The sequence below is a fragment of the Passer domesticus genome, unplaced genomic scaffold (genome assembly GCF_036417665.1).
Source record: "Passer domesticus isolate bPasDom1 unplaced genomic scaffold, bPasDom1.hap1 HAP1_SCAFFOLD_341, whole genome shotgun sequence".
NCBI classification, from domain to species: Eukaryota; Metazoa; Chordata; class Aves; order Passeriformes; family Passeridae; genus Passer; species Passer domesticus.
In genome coordinates, this window is record NW_026990120.1 from 12,872 (window position 1) to 29,015 (window position 16,144).

The 16,144-nt window shown below is 63.9% G+C and overlaps 3 protein-coding genes across 4 annotated transcripts; 1 reads left to right on the forward strand and 2 right to left on the reverse strand.

The window, feature by feature from the left end:
- The first annotated feature begins 593 nt into the window (after positions 1 to 593).
- Positions 594 to 3,289, forward strand: LOC135292409 (inner ear-specific collagen-like). Its single transcript, XM_064406618.1, is given in 4 exon segments — positions 594 to 619; positions 1,829 to 1,931; positions 1,934 to 2,011; positions 3,164 to 3,289. Coding segments are annotated over 4 exon segments (333 nt in total).
- A 270-nt stretch (positions 3,290 to 3,559) lies between these two features.
- Positions 3,560 to 9,318, reverse strand: LOC135292413 (zinc transporter ZIP10-like). Its single transcript, XM_064406621.1, has 9 exons — positions 8,265 to 9,318; positions 7,976 to 8,150; positions 6,705 to 6,874; positions 6,486 to 6,623; positions 6,328 to 6,379; positions 6,041 to 6,241; positions 5,471 to 5,551; positions 4,886 to 5,076; positions 3,560 to 4,113 (listed from the first exon to the last, which is right to left on the reverse strand). Exons 1-9 carry the CDS (start codon positions 8,853 to 8,855, stop codon positions 3,973 to 3,975), a joined length of 1,740 nt encoding a protein of 579 aa, XP_064262691.1. The 5' UTR covers positions 8,856 to 9,318; the 3' UTR covers positions 3,560 to 3,972.
- A 443-nt stretch (positions 9,319 to 9,761) lies between these two features.
- On the reverse strand, positions 9,762 to 15,119 carry LOC135292414 (SOSS complex subunit B1-like). 2 transcript variants are annotated; one of them, XM_064406623.1, is made up of 7 exons: positions 15,052 to 15,119; positions 13,346 to 13,432; positions 13,121 to 13,259; positions 12,955 to 13,026; positions 12,786 to 12,867; positions 10,750 to 10,817; positions 9,762 to 10,647 (listed from the first exon to the last, which is right to left on the reverse strand). In XM_064406623.1, exons 2-7 carry the CDS (start codon positions 13,422 to 13,424, stop codon positions 10,512 to 10,514), a joined length of 576 nt encoding a protein of 191 aa, XP_064262693.1. In that variant the 5' UTR covers positions 13,425 to 13,432; positions 15,052 to 15,119; the 3' UTR covers positions 9,762 to 10,511. The 2 variants fall into 2 exon arrangements, with proteins under 2 accessions (XP_064262693.1, XP_064262692.1); XM_064406622.1 differs by lacking the exon at positions 15,052 to 15,119 and adding an exon at positions 14,907 to 15,040.
- Positions 15,120 to 16,144: the final 1,025 nt, after the last annotated feature.

The window sequence follows — 16,144 nt, forward strand, 5'->3', positions numbered from 1 at the left end:
TGTCCCTCTCCTGTCCCTTTGTCCCGTCCCTGCCCCCCCATCCCTCCCCCCCCGTTTTCCTCTTCTCCCTTCCCTCTCCCCTCCCTCCTCCTTTCCCTTCCCTCTCCCTCTCCCTTCCCTCTCCCTTCTTTCTCCTCCCCTCCCTCTCCCACTTTTTCTCACCTCTCTCCCCTCCCTCTCCCTCCTCTCCCTCCCCTCCCTCTCCCTCCCTCTCCCTCCCTCCCTCTCCCCTCCCACTCCTCCCAATCCCACAGGAGCAGCCCCACCCCCCCCCGGCCTCATCCGGGGCTGGAATCCGGCAGATCCAAAAATTAAAAAACTAAAAAAATAAATTTAAAAAATCAGCATAGCACTAAAAAGCCAAGCAAAAAAAAACAAACCACAAAAAAAACCCCACAAAAAAATCTCCAAAAACGGGGAATCGCTTTGAGGTTGGTCCCGTTTTTGGGGAGCTCCGTGCAGATCCCAATTCCCAGCACGGGGAGGAACGAGGCAAACCCCAAACCCACGACAGCAGAGACCCCAGGAAGAACCGGTTTCAATTCTTTATTTTTTAATGGTTATTATTTCGAATATTCCCTGGTTTTATCCCGATGTTCCGCGGGGTGGAAATGTCGGGGTGGGATCCCCCCTTTGCCTTCAGTGAGAAACCAAAGGATAAAAACCCGACCCCTTCCCACCGGATCCGGCACGGACGCGTGGATTCCTCAGTTCAGCTTTTTCTTTTTCCCTTTTTTCCCTTTTTTCCCCCATTTTTTCCTCCTTTTCTTTCTTTTTTTCCCCTATTCTCCAAGGACACAAGGAGCTGTTCAATCCTCTTCTCCTGGCTGGAATTTTCTGGGCTCGGCAGTGAAAGGAGATGTATTAAAAAAAACCAATAAAAATCACAAAACTTGTTTAAAAATGATTAAAAAAAAAAGCCGAGGCTCACCCAAAACATCGCGGGGAGCTCTGGAGCTGCCCTAAAATCCCTGGAATTTTGGGGTGAGGCTGGAGGGGATGGGGGGAAACGTCTCTAAGGCATCTGTAGCAACTCTGTGTCTTTAATATCCTCCGTGTCAATGCTGCACCTCTGTATTTTATGCACATAAATGTTCCTTTGATGCCGACAGGACAAAAAAAAAATACATAAAAACACACAAAAAAATAAAATAAATATACAAAAAAAAACCTCATCATCACCTGTCAGGTACAAGCAACTCCTCCTTGTGCTGGTCCGTGTCTCGTCCGGGCCTTGTCCTCCCTCCTCTTCTCGTGCAGGGGGGACAAAAAGATGGGAGGGGGGGTAAAAATAACAAAAAAATATTTAAAAAAATTCAAAAAAAAAAGGAAAATAGCCTTACTCGACCCAGTCGTTATCGATATTGTTCTTCGTCAACTTGAAAATAAATAAAGGAAACTTCGCATGGAAGGTTTTGGCTGTGGTGATTTTGGGGGTTTTTGGGGTTCCTGCTGCTCCTCCCGAGTTCCTGAGGGGTCCCAGACCCCCCTGAGGGGTCCCAGAATCTTGAGGGGGCTCGAAACCCTGGGGGGTCCCAGAACCTTTTGGGGTCCCAAAATCTTGGGGGATCTCAGGACCTTCAGGGGTTCCAAAGCCTTGAGGGTCCCAGAACTCTGAGTGCCACAAAATCTTGGGGGGTCCCAGAACTTTGAGGGGTCCCAGACCCCCCTGAGGGGTCCCAGAATCTTGAGGGGGCTCGAAACCTTTGGGGGTCCCAAAATCTTGGGGGGGTCCCAGAACTTTGAGGGTCACAAAATCTTGAGGGGTCCCAAAACCTTAAAAGGTTCCAGAATCTTGGGGGGGTCCCAAAATCTTGGGAGGTCTCAGAACCTTGAGGGGTCCCAAAACTTTTAGGGGTCCCAAAACGTTGAGGGGTCCCAGAACTTTGAGGGGCCCCAAAATCTTGAGGGGTCCCAGAACTTTGAGGGGTTCCAGACCCCCCTGAGGGGTCCCAGAATCTTGAGGGGGCTCGAAACCCTGGGGGGTCCCAAAATCTTGGGGGGTCCCAATGTCTTGGGGGAGTCCCAGAACCTTTTGGGGTCCCAAAATCTTGGGGGATCTCAGGACCTTCAGGGGTTCCAAAGCCTTGAGGGTCCCAGAACTCTGAGTGCCGCAAAATCTTGGGGGGTCCCAGAACCTTGAGGGGTCCCAGAACTTTGAGGGGTTCCAGACCCCCCTGAGGGGTCCCAGAATCTTGAGGGGGCTCGAAACCTTTGGGGGTCCCAAAATCTTGGGGGGTCCCAAAATCTTGGGGGGGTCCCAAAACCTTGATGGGTCTCAGAACCTTGAGGGGTCCCAAAACCTTAAGAGGTTCCAGAATCTTGGGGGGTCCCAAAATCTTGGGAGGTCTCAGAACCTTGAGGGGTTCCAGAACCTTGAGGGGTCCCAAAACTTTTAGGGGTCCCAAAACCTTGAGGGGTCACAGAACTTTGAGGGGTTCCAGACCCCCCTGAGGGGTCCCAAAATCTTGAGGGGACTCGAAACCTTGGGGGGTCCCAAAATCTTGGGGGGTCCCAAAGTCTTGGGGGGTCCCAAAGTCTTGGGGGGTCCCAGAACTTTGAGGGTCCCAAAATCTTGAGGGATCTCAGAACCTTGAGGGGTCCCAAAACCTTAAGAGGTTCCAGAAACCTGGGGGGTCCCAAAATCTTGGGGGGGTTTCAGAACATTGAGGGGTTCCAAAGCTTTGAGGGGTCCCAGAACCTTGAGGGGTCCTGGAACTTTGGGGGGTCCTGGAACCTTGAGGGGTGCCCAAAATCTTGGGGGGTCCCAAAACCTTAAGGAGTCCCAGAACCTTGAGGGGTCTGGGAACTTTGAGGGGTCCTGGACCCCCCCAAGGGGTCCCAGAACCTTGACGGGTCCCAAAATTTGGGGGGTCCCGGAACCTTGAGGGGTGCCCGAATCCTGACGGGTCCCAGAACTTTTTGGTGTCCCAAAATCTTGGGGGATCTCAGAACCTTCAGGGGTTCCAAAGCCTTGGGGGGTCCCAGAATATTGAGGGGTCCCAAAATCTTGGGGGGGTCCCAGAACCTTGAGGGGTTCCAGACACCCCCAAAGGGTCTCAGGATCCTGAGGGGTCCCAAAACTTTTAGGGGTTCCAAAATCTTGAGGGGTCCCAGAACCTTGAGGGGTCCTGGAACCTTGAGGGGTCCCAAAATCTTAAAGGGTGCCCAAATCCTGAGGGGTCCCAAAATCTTGAGGGGTCTCAAAATCTTGAGGGGTCCCAAAACTTTGAGGGGTCCCAGAACTTTGAGGGGTCCTGGACCACCCTGGGGGGTGCCAGGATCTTGAGGGATCCCAAACTTTGAGGGGTCCCAGAACCCCTGGATGGGGGAGGGTCCCCAAAATCTTGAGGAGTCCCAGAACTTTGAGGTCCCCAGAAAAGCCCCAAAATCCGAATTTTATAATTTTATCTCTGACCTCCCATATCCGTATTTGCAGAAATCCTGCATCATTTTCGGGGGGGGAAGGAGGGAAGGGAAAGGAATTCAAAATAATATTTAAAAGGGGATTAAAAAACCCAAAAAAAAAAGAGGCAAAACCACTCAAACCTGATCCATTTTCTCCCCTGTAACTTTGACCAAACCCTGGTTTTTTTTTTATTGCAGCTCTGGCTCAATCCTCGCCCGGGGGTCTTCCCCCTCCTCAGCTCCTCCGGGGGGCTCGGATTTGGGTCGGGGGGCAGCGAGGGGACCCCGGGAGGGGTCGGGGGGCACAGAGGGGACCCCGGGAGGGGTCGGGGGGCACCGAGGGGACCCCGGGAGGGGTCGGGGGGCACCGAGGGGACCCCGGGAAGGGTCGGGGGGCACCGAGGGGACCCCGGGAGGGGTCGGGGGGCACCGAGGGGACCCCGGGAAGGGTCGGGGGGCACCGAGGGGACCCCACGCCCCCTCCCCCGGGGCTGCCCCGGCCCCGCGGTTTCTTGAGGAGGGGGCAAAGCCCGAGGCTGGGAGGGGCGGGGGTCGCGGGGGGGCTCAGGGCTGCAGCCAGGAGCGGAGGTGCCCCTCGGCCAGGGCGATGCCCAGCATGGTGCCCGCGCCCAGCAGGAACCCCGCGTTCTGCAGCGCCAGGCGCCTCCAGGTGCCCTCGCCGGAGCCGCGCAGCGCCTCGGGGAGCTGGGGGAGAGCGGGGGGGCTCCGTGAGACCCCCGGGGACCCCCAATCCCCATGTGAGACCCCCGGACACCGCCAGGCCTCCAGACCTCCCGTGAGACCCCCGGGGACCCCCAATCCCCATGTGAGACCCCCGGACACCGCCAGACCTCCAGACCTCCCGTGAGACCCCCGGGGACCCCCAATCCCCATGTGAGACCCCCGGACACCGCCCCATGGACACCCCCAAATCCCCAGACCTCCCATGAGACCCCCGGACACAGCCAGACCCCCCCCCGAACACCCCCAGACGCCCCGGACACCCTCAAACCCCCCAGACACCCCTGAGACCCCTGGACACCTCCCCCCAGACCGGCCGTGAGACCCCTGGATACCCCCAAACCCCCCGTGTGACCCCCCCGGGACACCCTTAAACCCCTTGTGAGACCCCCAGACATCCCCAAACCCCTTGTGAGACCTCTGAACAGCCCCCAGACCCCCCGTGTGACCCCTTGGACACCCCCAAACCCCTTGTGAGACCCCCCAGATGCCCCCAAACCCCTCGTGAGACTCCCGGGACACACCCAGACCCCCCGTGTGACCCCCCGTGAGACACCCCCAAACGCCTTGTGAGACCCCCGGACACCCCCAGACACCCCCAAACCCTTTGTGAGACCCCCTGATACCCCCAAACCCCCCTTGAGACCCCCGGACATCCCCCAGACCCCCCTTGAGACACCCCCAAACGCCCTGTGAGACCCCCAGACACCCCCAAACCCCCCAGACCCCCCCTCACCATGTCGGCCAGGGCCACGTAGAGGAAGATGCCGGCGGTGGCGGTGAGGAGCCAGGGGGCGAGGGGGGTCCCGCTGTGAGCCAGGGCCACCCCCGCCGCCGCCCCCAGGGCGGAGAGCAGCGCCGAGAGCAGATTGAGGAGCAGGAGGGAGCGCGGGGCCGTGCCCGCCCGCAGCAGCACCGCCACGTCACCTGCGGGGGGCACGGGGGGCTGGGGGGGTGCCCGCCTCGGGGGGCTCGGGGGGCTCGGGGGGCTGGGGGTGTGCCCGCCTCGGGGGGCTCGGGGGTGTCCCCAGCTCGGGGGTGTGCCCGCCTCGGGTGGCACGGGCTCGGGGGGTTCGGGGGGCTGGGGGTGTGCCCGCCTCGGGGGGCTCGGGGGGCTGGGGGATGTCCCCGGCTCCGGAGTGTCCCGGGCTCGGGGGGTTCGGGGGGTTCGGGGGGTTCGGGGGTGTCCCCGGCTCGGGGGGCTCGGGGGTGTCCCCAGCTCGGGGGTGTCCCCGGCTCGGGGGGCTCGGGGGTGTGCCCGGCTCGGGGGTGTCCGGGGCTCGGGGGTGTCCCCAGCTCGGGGGAGGGGGCAGAGCCTCACCAAGCTCGTGGGGCAGCTCGTGGCAGAGCACGGCCAGCGCTGTGCTGAGCCCGCTGGAGAGGCTGTGAGAGAAGGCGGCTCCTGCGGGGGGAGAGAGGGTTCCTCGTCCGCTGTGCCCCTGTCCCCGTCCCCGGATCACCGGGCAGCCCTTGGCCCCTTGTCACCCTGTCCCGATGCACCCCTGTCCCCCTGTCCCCAACATCCTTCTGTCGCTGAGGAAACCTTTCCCCTGTCCTTGTGCACCTCTCCTCCCTCCATCTCCATCCCCATTCCCCCTCCCGTCCCCATTCCCATCTCCATTCCCGTCCCGGTCCCCGTTCCCGTTACCGTTCCTGCTCCCATCCCCGTTCCCGTCCCCATTGCCGTTCCCCATCCCCGTCCCCGCTCCCGTTCCCATCCCCGTCCCCGTCCCCGTTCCCGCTCCCATCCCCGTTCCCGTCCCCGTTCCCGTCCCCGTTCCCGTCCCCGCTCCCATCCCCGCTCCCGTCCCCGCTCCCGTTCCCATCCCCGTCCCCGCTCCCGTTCCCATCCCCGTCCCCGTTCCCGTCCCGCTGCCGTCCCGCTCCGCACCGATGGCCAGCCCGTCGGTCAGGTTGTGCACGCCGTCCCCCAGCACCACCATCCACGCGATGTCGGCGGCGCCGGGCCCGGGGGGCAGCGCGGGGCCGTGGGAGTGTCCGTGGGGGGGTCCCCGGGGGGGCTCCCGGGGGGTCCCCGGGGGTCTCAGCTCCGGCTCCGCCTCCGGCGCCGTCAGGAGCCGCAGCTCGGTCCCTGCGGCGGGACGGACACGCCGGCTCCGGTGGGTACCGGGGGCTCCGGGCCCGGGGGCTCCGGGGGGGGCTGCGGGGGGGTCGTACCTGCCGGTGACGGTGCCGGGACCCCCGCGGGGGTCTCTCCATGGGGGCGTCCCTGGGGAGAAGGGAGGCGCTGTGTGCGGAGCTGGCCCCGGTGGCGGCGCCGCGCCCGCCCGGTGCCCGCCGCTCGTTCTCCCGTTCTCCCGTTCTCCCGCTCTCACCGTGGCCTCCCGCCGGCGCCGCAGCATCCCCAGGAGCAGCTCCAGCACGAAGAGCAGGTAGATGCCCCCCAGCACCGCCAGCCCCTGCAGCACGGCGGGGCTCGGCTCCCCCGGAGCCTCCGGGTGCCTCCCCTGCGCCTGCACACGGGGACGCGGCGGCTCAGGGCACCGGGAGCCCGCGGCGTGCCCGGTGCCAGCCCCGCGGCGGGAGGGACCTACGTGCGGCCAGAGGTGCAGCAGGGCGTCCCCGCAGAGCGTCCCCACGGCCAGGGCCACCAGGAAGGCGAGGAGCGAGCGGAAGGAGCCGCGGGCCCGCAGCGGGAGCAGCAGCACGGCCAGCGCGGACGGGAGGCTCACGGAGAGCACGGCCAGCAGCGCCCAGCCCAGCGCTGCGGGCACCGTCAGCGGCACGGCCCCACCGGGGCACCGGGAGGGCGCGCGGGGAGGTGGGGAGGGGGGCACCGGGGTGGGGAACTCAGGGATGGGGGCACCGGGGTGGGAATGGGGAACCCAGGGTGGGGAATTCAGGGATGGGGAATTCAGGGATGAGGGAATTCAGGGATGGGGAACTCAGGGATGGGGGACTCAGGGATGGGAATGGGGACCCCAGGATGGGAAGTTCAGGGATGGGGAATTCAGGGATGGAGGCACCAGGGTGGGGAACTCAGGGATGGGGGCACCGGGGTGGGAATGGGGAACCCAGGGTGGGGAATTCAGGGCTGGGGAACTCAGGGATGGGGGACTCGGGGATGGAGATCCCAGGGTGGGGAATTCAGGGATGGGAATTCAGGGATGGGGAATTCAGGAATGGGGACCCCAGGGATGAAGGAATTCAGGGATGGGGACTCAGGGATGGGGAACTCAGGATGAGGAATTCAGGGATGGGGACGCAAGGGTGGAGACCCCAGGCATGGGGGAATGGGGACCCCAGGATGGGGAACTCAGGGGTGGGGAACCCAGGACAGGGAACTCAGGAATGGGGACCCCAGGGATGGAGACCCCAGGGATGGGGGAATGGGGACCCCAGGATTGGGACCCCAGGATAGGGAATTCAGGGATGGGAGCTCAGGGATGTGGGGATGGGGGTCTCAGGGAGGTGGGGATGGGGACCCCGGGGTGGGGAACCCCAGGGATGGGAGAATGGGGAACCGAGGGACGGGAACCCCAGGAATGGGACCCCCAAGGATTTAGGGACAGAGACCCCAGGGATGGAGACCCCATGCTCAGGAATGGGGGGCCAGGGGGGCACAGGGCTCAAGTAGGGGGACACAGGGATGGGGGTGGGCAATGGGGACACCTTGGGGACGCAGGGACGGAGACCCCCACACCACAATGGGGACAGAGGACCTGCCTCGGGACACGGGGACCTCTGGGGACGCAGGACCCCGGGACCAGCTCGGGGACCCCAGGGTGCGGCTGCAGGGACGGGGGATCCGGGGCACGCGGGACGTGGGGCCGGGGGCCAGCTCGGAGCCCCGGGCTGGGGTTACCTGGCCACAGGGAGCCCCCCGGGGGGGGCAGCGTCACCTCATCGCGGTGCCGGATGCAGACGCGGCTGTCGATCTGGTAGAGCAGCGCGGGGCACAGCAGCGTGAACTGCTCCGGGGTCAGCTGCGCCGCCGAGTCCAGCCCGAAATTCACCAGCAGCTGGCTCACGTTCAGGCACTGCGGGCGGGGGGCGACGCTGGGGATGGGGGGGGGGGGTCCCGGAGAGCAACCGGGGGGCAACCGGGGCTCCCCCGGGCTCCCGGACAGCGCGACCCCCCCGTCCCCACTCACATCGTGGTGCGGGTGGTCGCTGGAGTGCTCCAAGCCCAGCACCCTCCCCAGCAGGCTGAGGGTGGGCTGGTGCTGCCGGGGGACCCCCGCAGCCGCGGGGGGCTCGGCGGGCACCGGCTGGGGCCAGCTCGGCGTCTGCGAGGGCGGGGGGGCTGCGGGAAATCGGCGTGCTGAGCCCGGCCCAGCGCGGGGTCGGGGGGCATCCCCTCGGGGAGGAGACCCCCGGGGTACCTGGGGGGTCCGGCGGTGCTCGGAGCCGCGTCGGGGGCCGTGCTCCCGCAGCGGGTGCCGGTGCCGGTGCTTGTCCTGCTGCACCTCCAGCAGGTCCAGGTGGCTGACGTGGCCGTGGCCCAGCTCCTCGTGCTGGATCTGGACCACCTGCACCCTGCCCAGCCCCAGGCTGCCCAGCAGCCGCGCCAGCCCCTCGGAGGGCAGCGTCCCGTTGTGCCCGTACTGCCCGAAGAGCTGCCGCAGGTAGTAGCCGTGCTCCTGCGCCGCGTCCTCCGGGAGCAGCGCCGGGGTCCCCGCGGCCCCCGCGACCCCCGGCAGGAGCAGCCCCAGCACGGCCAGGAGGAGCGCGGGGGGGCTCATGGGGCCGGATCCCGCCTAAAGCTGGGGGACAGCGCGGGGTTGGGGTCACCCCGAAGCCCCCCCGGGGTTGGGGGGGGGTCTCTCCGGGCTGCCCCCGCTGTCACCGCGTGGGGGAAAGCGACAGGCGGCACCAGGGTCACCGCACGGGACACGTGTGGCGGTGGCGGTGGCGCCTGGGGACACCCCCGGAGGGCGGGGGGGGCTTGGGGGGGCTTTGGGGAGGGGGAAACGCGGCTGCTGCGCCCCCTCCCCACCGGGGGGTGGCGGGGTGGGAGTTGGGGGTCACAGGGAGGGGACGCAGAGGGGGGACAGCGGGTGACCCTCGTCCTTGAGGCGAGGTTTTGCAACTGGCGCGGGTTTTGCGGGGAGTTAATGTTTCACCCAGAGGGAGATAAGACCCCCCGGTAGCCCCCAGCCCCCCCAGAGCACCGGGGGTGGGGTGGGGGGGGGGACACACGCGGGACAGGCCCCTGGCGCGCCCCCCCCCGCTCCACGTGCGGCCCGGCCACGCCGCGGCACCGGGAAATCCCGGGATAATCCCGGGAGCCGCCGCCACCCCCCGCTGTCGTGTCCCACGGGGGTCCCCACCCTCCCCGGACCCCCCCCCCCAGCCGGTACCGGAGCCCCCCCACCCCGTGCGACCCCCGCGGGGGCGGTGCTGGCACCGCCCGCGCCCCCTCCCGTGCCCACCCGAGCCCACCCGTGCCCACCTGAGCCGACGGGGACGCGCCCCCCGATGTCCCCTCGCTGTCCCCGAGCCCGTCCCGCGCCTGTCGCGCCGCACCGAGCGGGGGGGGGGCAAGGGTCACCCCGGAGCTGCTCCCAGCCGGCCCCGGTACCGGGAGGGGCCGCGGGGAGGGCCCTGGGGGCGGGGGGGGGGTCCGGGCAGAGCGGCTGAGGCGGGGGCACAGCTCGGTTCTTTATTAACCCCCCCCGAGTGGGGGGGGGACACACGGGATGGACCCCCCGGGACCCCCGGGAACCGGAGCGGGGTCGGGACCGGCACCGGGTGGGGACACCGGGAGCCCTTTTCCCGTGGAGGGTTTGGGGAACCGGGGACGCCCCGGTACCGGGGGGGGGGGGTCCTGGGGGGTCCCGGGGGATTCCGGGGGGTTCCAAGGGGGGGGACCGCGCAGAGCCGCCCCTCCCGGGACCCCCGGGCACCGGAGGAGGGTCCGGACCAGCCCCGGGGGGACACCGGGAGCCCTTTTCCCGTGGAGGGTTTGGGGAACCGGGGATCCCTCGGTACCGGGAGGGTCCCGGGGGATTCCGAGGGGGTCCCGAGGGTGTCCCGAGGGGGGGTCCCGGGCAGATCCACCCCTCCCGGGACCCCCGGGCACCGGAGGAGGGTCCGGACCAGCCCCGGGGGGGACACCGGGAATGCTTTTTCTGTTGAGGGTTTGAAGAACCGGGGACCCCCCGGTACCGGGGTGGGGTCCCGGGGGGGGTCCCGGGGGGTTCCGAGGGGGGGGGGGACCGGGCAGATCCGCCCCTCCCGGGACCCCCGAGCACCGGAGCGGGATCCGGACCAGCCCCGGGGGGGGGACACCGGGCACCCCCTCCTCGCCGCGGGTTGGGGGAACCGGGGACCCCCCGGTTGTGGCGGTACCGGGGATGTCCCGGGGGGGTCCCGGGGGGGTCCCGGGGGGGTCCCGGCTATCTCTTGCCGCTCCGGCGCGTCTCCTTGCCGTTGCTGACGGGCCCGGGCTGGCTGCGGGTGCTGCGGCCGCTCGGGGGGGTGCGCGGGGGGGGCCCCCCGGGCTCAGCCCGTTCCCGTTCTGGCTCTCGGGGGCTGCGGGGAACCGGGAGGTGAGGGGGGGGGCACCGGGGGGCACCGGGGGGTACCGGGGGGTACCGGGGGGGGTACCGGGAGGGGGGGGGCGCGGGTACCAACCTGCGGGGGCGGCGGGGGGGGCCCGGGGGGGGCTGCGGAGCCGGCGGGGTGGAGCTGTCGGGAGGGGCCTGGGGGGGATGGAGACCCCCGGGAGTCACGGGTTGGGGGTTTGGGGGAAGTTTTGGGGGGATTTGGGGGGGTTTCAGGGGATTTGGGGGATTTTGGGGAGATTTCAGGGGGACTTGGGGGGTTTGGGGGGATTTCGGGGAAATTTGGGGGGATTTCAGGGGGATTTTGAGGGAAATTGAGGGGATTTTGGGGGGATTTGGGGAGATTTCAGGGAGATTTGGGGGGTTTGAGGGGGTTTTGGGGGGTTTCAGGGAAATTTGGGAGGATTTGGGGGAAATTTCAGGGGGGTTTGGGGGGATTTTGAGGGAAATTGAGGGGATTTTGGGGGGATTTGGGGAGATTTCAGGGAAATTTGGGGGGATTTGGGGGAAATTTCAGGGGGATTTGGGGGGTTTGAGGGGGTTTGGGGGGGTTTCAGGGAAATTTGGGAGGATTTGGGGGAAATTTCAGGGGCGTTTGGGAGGTTTGGGGGAATTTGAGGGAAATTTGGGGGGATTTGGGGGAAATTTCAGGGGGGTTTGGGGGGATTTTGAGGGAAATTGAGGGGATTTTGGGGGGATTTGGGGAGATTTCAGGGAAATTCGAGGGAAATTGGGGGAAATTTCAGGGGGATTTGGGGGGATTTTGGGGGAAATTGAAGGGATTTGGGGGAGATTTGGGGGGATTTTGGGGAAATTTGGGGGAAATTGGGGGAAATTTCAGGGAGATTTGGGGGGTTTGGGGGAATTTTGGGGGAAATTCAAGGGATTTGGGGAGTTTAGGGGGTTTGGAGGAAGTTCAAAGGAAATTGGGGGGATTTGGGGTAAATTCGTGGGGATTTGGGGCAAAATTTGGGGTAAATGTATGGGGATTTGGGCCAAATTTGTGAGGATTTGGGATAAATTCGTGGGGATTTGGGGTAAATTCATGGGGATTTGGGGTAAATTTGTGGTGATTTGGGGTGAATTCATGGGAATTTGGGGCAGATGTGTGGGGATTTGGGGTGAATTCATGGGGATTTGGAGTAAATTTGTGGGAATTTGAGGTAAATTTGAGGTAAATTTGTGGGGATTTGGGGTAAATTTGTGGGGATTTGGGGTAAATTTGTGGAAATTTGAGGTAAATTTGGGGTAAATTTGTGGGGATTTGGGGTGAATTAATGGGAATTTGGGGTAAAATCCTGGGGATTTGGGGTAAATTTGTGGAAATTTGAGGTAAATTTGAGGTAAATTTGTGGGGATTTGGGGTGAATTCATGGGGATTTGGGGTAAATTCGTGGGAATTTGAGGTAAATTCATGGGGATTTGAGGTAAATTTGTGGGAATTTGAGGTAAATTCATGGGGATTTGGGGTAAATTTGTGGGAATTTGGGGTAAATTCATGGGGATTTGGGGTAAATTTGTGGGAATTTGAGGTAAATTCATCAGGATTTGGGGTAAATGTGTGGGGATTTGGGGTAAATTCGTGGGGATTTGGGGCAAAATTTGGGGTAAATTCATGGGGATTTGGGGTAAATTTGGGGGAATTTGAGGTAAATTCATGGGGATTTGGGGTAAATTTGTGGGGATTTGGGGTAAATTCCTGGGGATTTGGGGTAAATTCATGGGGATTTGGGGTAAATTCGTGGGAATTTTGGGTAAATTCATGGGGATTTGGGGTAAAATTGGGGTAAATTCCTGGGGATTTGGGGTAAATTTGGGGTAAATTTGGGGGAATTTGAGGTAAATTCATGGGGATTTGGGGTAAATTTGTGGGGATTTGGGGTGAATTCCTGGGGATTTGGGGTAAATTTGTGGGAATTTGAGGTAAATTTGGGGTGAATTCCTGGGGATTTGGGGTAAATTTGTGGGAATTTGAGGTAAATTTGAGGTAAATTTGTGGGGATTTGGGGTAAATTTGTGGGAATTTGAGGTAAATTCATGGGAATTTAGGGGATTTGGGGTGAATTCGTGTGAAACGGGGTGACCCCTGCCCTGGCCCGCACTCACCCCCTTGCCCTGGCCCTGCTGCGCCGCGTACTCGGGGTTGGGCTCGCTGAAGTTGGGCACCTCGGAGTAAACCATGCAGAACCTGCGGGCACAGCGCCCGTGGCCGGCGTGCCCCCAGCCCCAAAAACCCCAAAAAAAACCCCAAAAAGCCCCAAAAGCCCCTCCTCACTCTCCAATCTTCTGCAGATCCCCCCCTCGGCCGGTGTAGAGCGTCAGGCAGCCCTTGAAGACGGAGGCGTAGCTGAGGAGGAGGAGGGTGAGGAGCTCAGGGCCGCGCCCCCGGCTGTCCCCGAGTGTCCCCAAGGTCCCCAAATGTCCCCAAGTGTCCCCGGTACCCCTTGGTGAGGCGGATGATGTCCCCGGGCTGGATGAGGTTGCCCACGTCGTCCCACACGGAGATGTTGATGCTGCCGGTCTTGTCGGCCACCTTGCACGTCCTGACCTCGTGGCCGTCCTTGGTCTTGGTCACCCGGCCTGGAGGGGACAGCGGGGGACAGGAGGGGACAGCGGGGTCACAGGGGACCCCACGGGGCTCGGGGACAGCCGGGGGTGGCACTCACCGGTCTCCAGCACGATGAAGATGAGGTTGAGGTTCTTGAGGCCGGGCTTGACGTCCTTGACAAGGGTCTCGGAGCTCATGGTGGCACCTTGGGGACACCCAGGGGCACCTTGGGGACAGGGGTGGCACCTTGGGGACATTGAGGGGCACCTTGGGGACAGGGGTGGCACCTTGGGGACGGGGAATGAAACCTCTGGGGACGGGGAATGGCACCTTGGGGACACTGAGGGCACCTTGGGGGCAATGGTGGCACCTCGGGGACAGGGAATGGCACTATGGGGACAGTGGTGGCACCTTGGGGACAATGATGGCACCTTGGGGACAGGGGTGGCACCTTGGGGACAATGATGGCACCTTGGGGACACCCAGGGGCACCTCGGGGACAGTGATGGCACCCTGGGGACAGTGATGGCACCTTGGGGACACCCAGGGGCACCTTGGGGACAGGGAATGGCACTATGGGGACAGTGGTGGCACGTTGGGGACGGGGAATGGCACGTTGGGGACAGGGAATGGCACCTTGGGGACAGTGATGGAACCTTGGGGACAGTGAGTGGCATCCCTGGGGACAGGGAATGGCACCTTGGGGACACCCAGGGGCACTAAGGGGACAGTGGTGGCACCTTGGGGACAGGGAATGGCACCTTGGGGACACTGAGGGCACCTTGGGGGCAATGATGGCACCTCGGGGACAGGGAATGGCACTATGGGGACAGTAGTGGCACCTTGGGGGCAATGGTGGCACCTTGGGGACAGTGGTGGCACCTTGGGGACACCCAGGGGCACTGTGGGGACAGGGAATGAAACCTTGGGGACACCCAGGGGCACTAAGGGGACACAGAATGGCACCTTGGGGACAGTGATGGAACCTTGGGGACAGGGAATGGCACCTTGGGGACACAGAGTGGCATCCCTGGGGACGGGGAATGGCACCTTGGGGACATGGAGTGGCACCTCTGGGGAGAGGGAGGACATGTTGGGGACAGTGGTGGCACCTTGGGGACAGTGATGGGGCACCTTGGGGACAGGGAATGGCACTTGAGGGGCAGTGGGGACACAGAGTGGCACCTTGGGGACACTGAGGGCACCTTGGGGACAGTGGTGGCACCCAGGGGACACCCAGGGGCACCTTGGGGACAGTGGTGGCACTTTGGGGACACCCAGGGGCACCTTGGGGACAGTGGTGGCACCCAGGGGACACCCAGTGACACCCCAGGGACACGGAGCGGCACCTTGGGGACAGCGGGGACCCGAGGGGACACCGGGCACAGGGAGAGCTCCGGGGACCGGGGGGACACCGGCGGTGGCAGCCCCGGGACCGACCGGGATGGGACACCGGGACACCGGGGGTGGCCCACGGGGACATCGCTGCCGGCACGGCGACCGCGGGACGGGAGCACCGGGAACACCGGGAGCACCGGGAACGCCACCGGAGGGACCAGACACCGGGCACGGCAAGGCCAGGGCAGCACCGAGCGGGGCACGGAACAGCGCGAGCATCCCTGCGGGGCACCGGGACCGCCGGGACACCGGGAACGGAACGCGGGAACGGGGCTACGCACGGACGGCGCTCCGGGGCCACCGGGGCCGGGAGCAGGACCGGGACAAGGAGCAGGACCGGGAGCAGAACCGGGGCCGGGGCCGGGAGCGGGGCCGCCCTCCCGCCCGTCCCGCCGCCAGGGGGCGCTCGCCCCTCCCGCCGCTCACCGGGCACGGCGCCGCCGCCGCCGCGGCCGCTCCCGGAAGTCCGCGAGCGCAGCCAATCAGAGCGCGGGGAGGAGCGTGACGAGCAGCGCCACCAACCAATAGCGACGCAGAGAGGGCGGGATTATGAGGTTAAGCCACGCCCGCTCAGCGCCTCCTCTACCACCGAGTTCCGGCCCGCGCGGCCGGAGCGGCACTTCCGGTGCGGCACTTCCGGCGCGGCGGGGCCGGGCGGCGGCACCGGGAGGAGGCCGCGGCCGCCGCTGAGCCCCGAGCGGCCCCGAGCGGCCCCGAGCGGGCCGGGCCCGCCCCCCGCGGTACGTGCGGCCGCGGGGGAGGCGGCGGAGAGGCCCCCGGGGCGCTGCTCGGGGCTCCCGGGGCGGCCCCGGTAACACCGGGAGAAGCGGAGAGGCGGCGGGGGGAGGAGGGGGAGGGGGCACGGAGAGAACGGGGGGGGGGGGGGTGGAGGAGGAGCCGCGGGACGGTGGCGGGGAGGGGAACGGAGCGGAGCCACCGGGGAGGGGACCGGGAACGGCTCCGGTGGGAACGGGAGAGCGGGGAGGGAATTGGGGGAAATCCCGGGGATTTGGGGGAAATCCCGGGAATTTGGGGGAAATCCCGGGGAATTTGGGGGAAACATCCAGGGAAATGGGGGGAATAATTCGGGGGAAATTCGGAGAAATTTTGGGGGAATTTTGAGGAATTTTAGGAATAATTTAAAGGAATTTTGGGAAAATTTGGGGGAATTTTGGGAATAATTTAAAGGAAATTTGGGGAAATTTTGGGGGAATTTTAGGGAAATTTTGAGGAATTTTTGGAATAATTTAAAGGAATTTTGGGGGAATTTTGGGAATAATTTAAAGGAATTTTGGGAAAATTTGGGGGAATTTTGGGAATAATTTAAAGGAATTTTGGGAATAATTTAAAGGAAATTTGGGGAAATTTTGGGGGAATTTTGAGGGAATTTGGGGAAAATTTTGAGGAATTTTGGGAAAATTTAGAGGAATTTTTCAGAATAATTGAAAGGAATTTTGGGGAAATTTTGAGGAATTTTTCAGAATAATTTAAAGGAATTTTGGGGAAAATTCGGAAGAAT

What these genes read in the sequence shown, in the direction of transcription:
- LOC135292414 (XM_064406623.1), bottom strand. Translation starts at nt 13,424, where the DNA reads ATGAGCTCCGAGACCCTTGTCAAGGACGTCAAGCCCGGCCTCAAGAAC. An exon ending in CTTCATCGTGCTGGAGACCG is followed by an intron (nt 13,260 to 13,345) that starts GTGAGTGCCACC and finishes TGTCCCCTCCAG; the next exon opens with GCCGGGTGACCAAGACCAAG. An exon ending in GATCTGCAGAAGATTGGAGA is followed by an intron (nt 12,868 to 12,954) that starts GTGAGGAGGGGC and finishes CTGTGCCCGCAG; the next exon opens with GTTCTGCATGGTTTACTCCG.
- LOC135292413 (XM_064406621.1), bottom strand. Translation starts at nt 8,855, where the DNA reads ATGAGCCCCCCCGCGCTCCTCCTGGCCGTGCTGGGGCTGCTCCTGCCG. An exon ending in CCCGGCACCGTCACCGGCAG is followed by an intron (nt 6,242 to 6,327) that starts GTACGACCCCCC and finishes GTCCCGCCGCAG; the next exon opens with GGACCGAGCTGCGGCTCCTG. An exon ending in GACCGACGGGCTGGCCATCG is followed by an intron (nt 5,552 to 6,040) that starts GTGCGGAGCGGG and finishes CTCCCCCCGCAG; the next exon opens with GAGCCGCCTTCTCTCACAGC.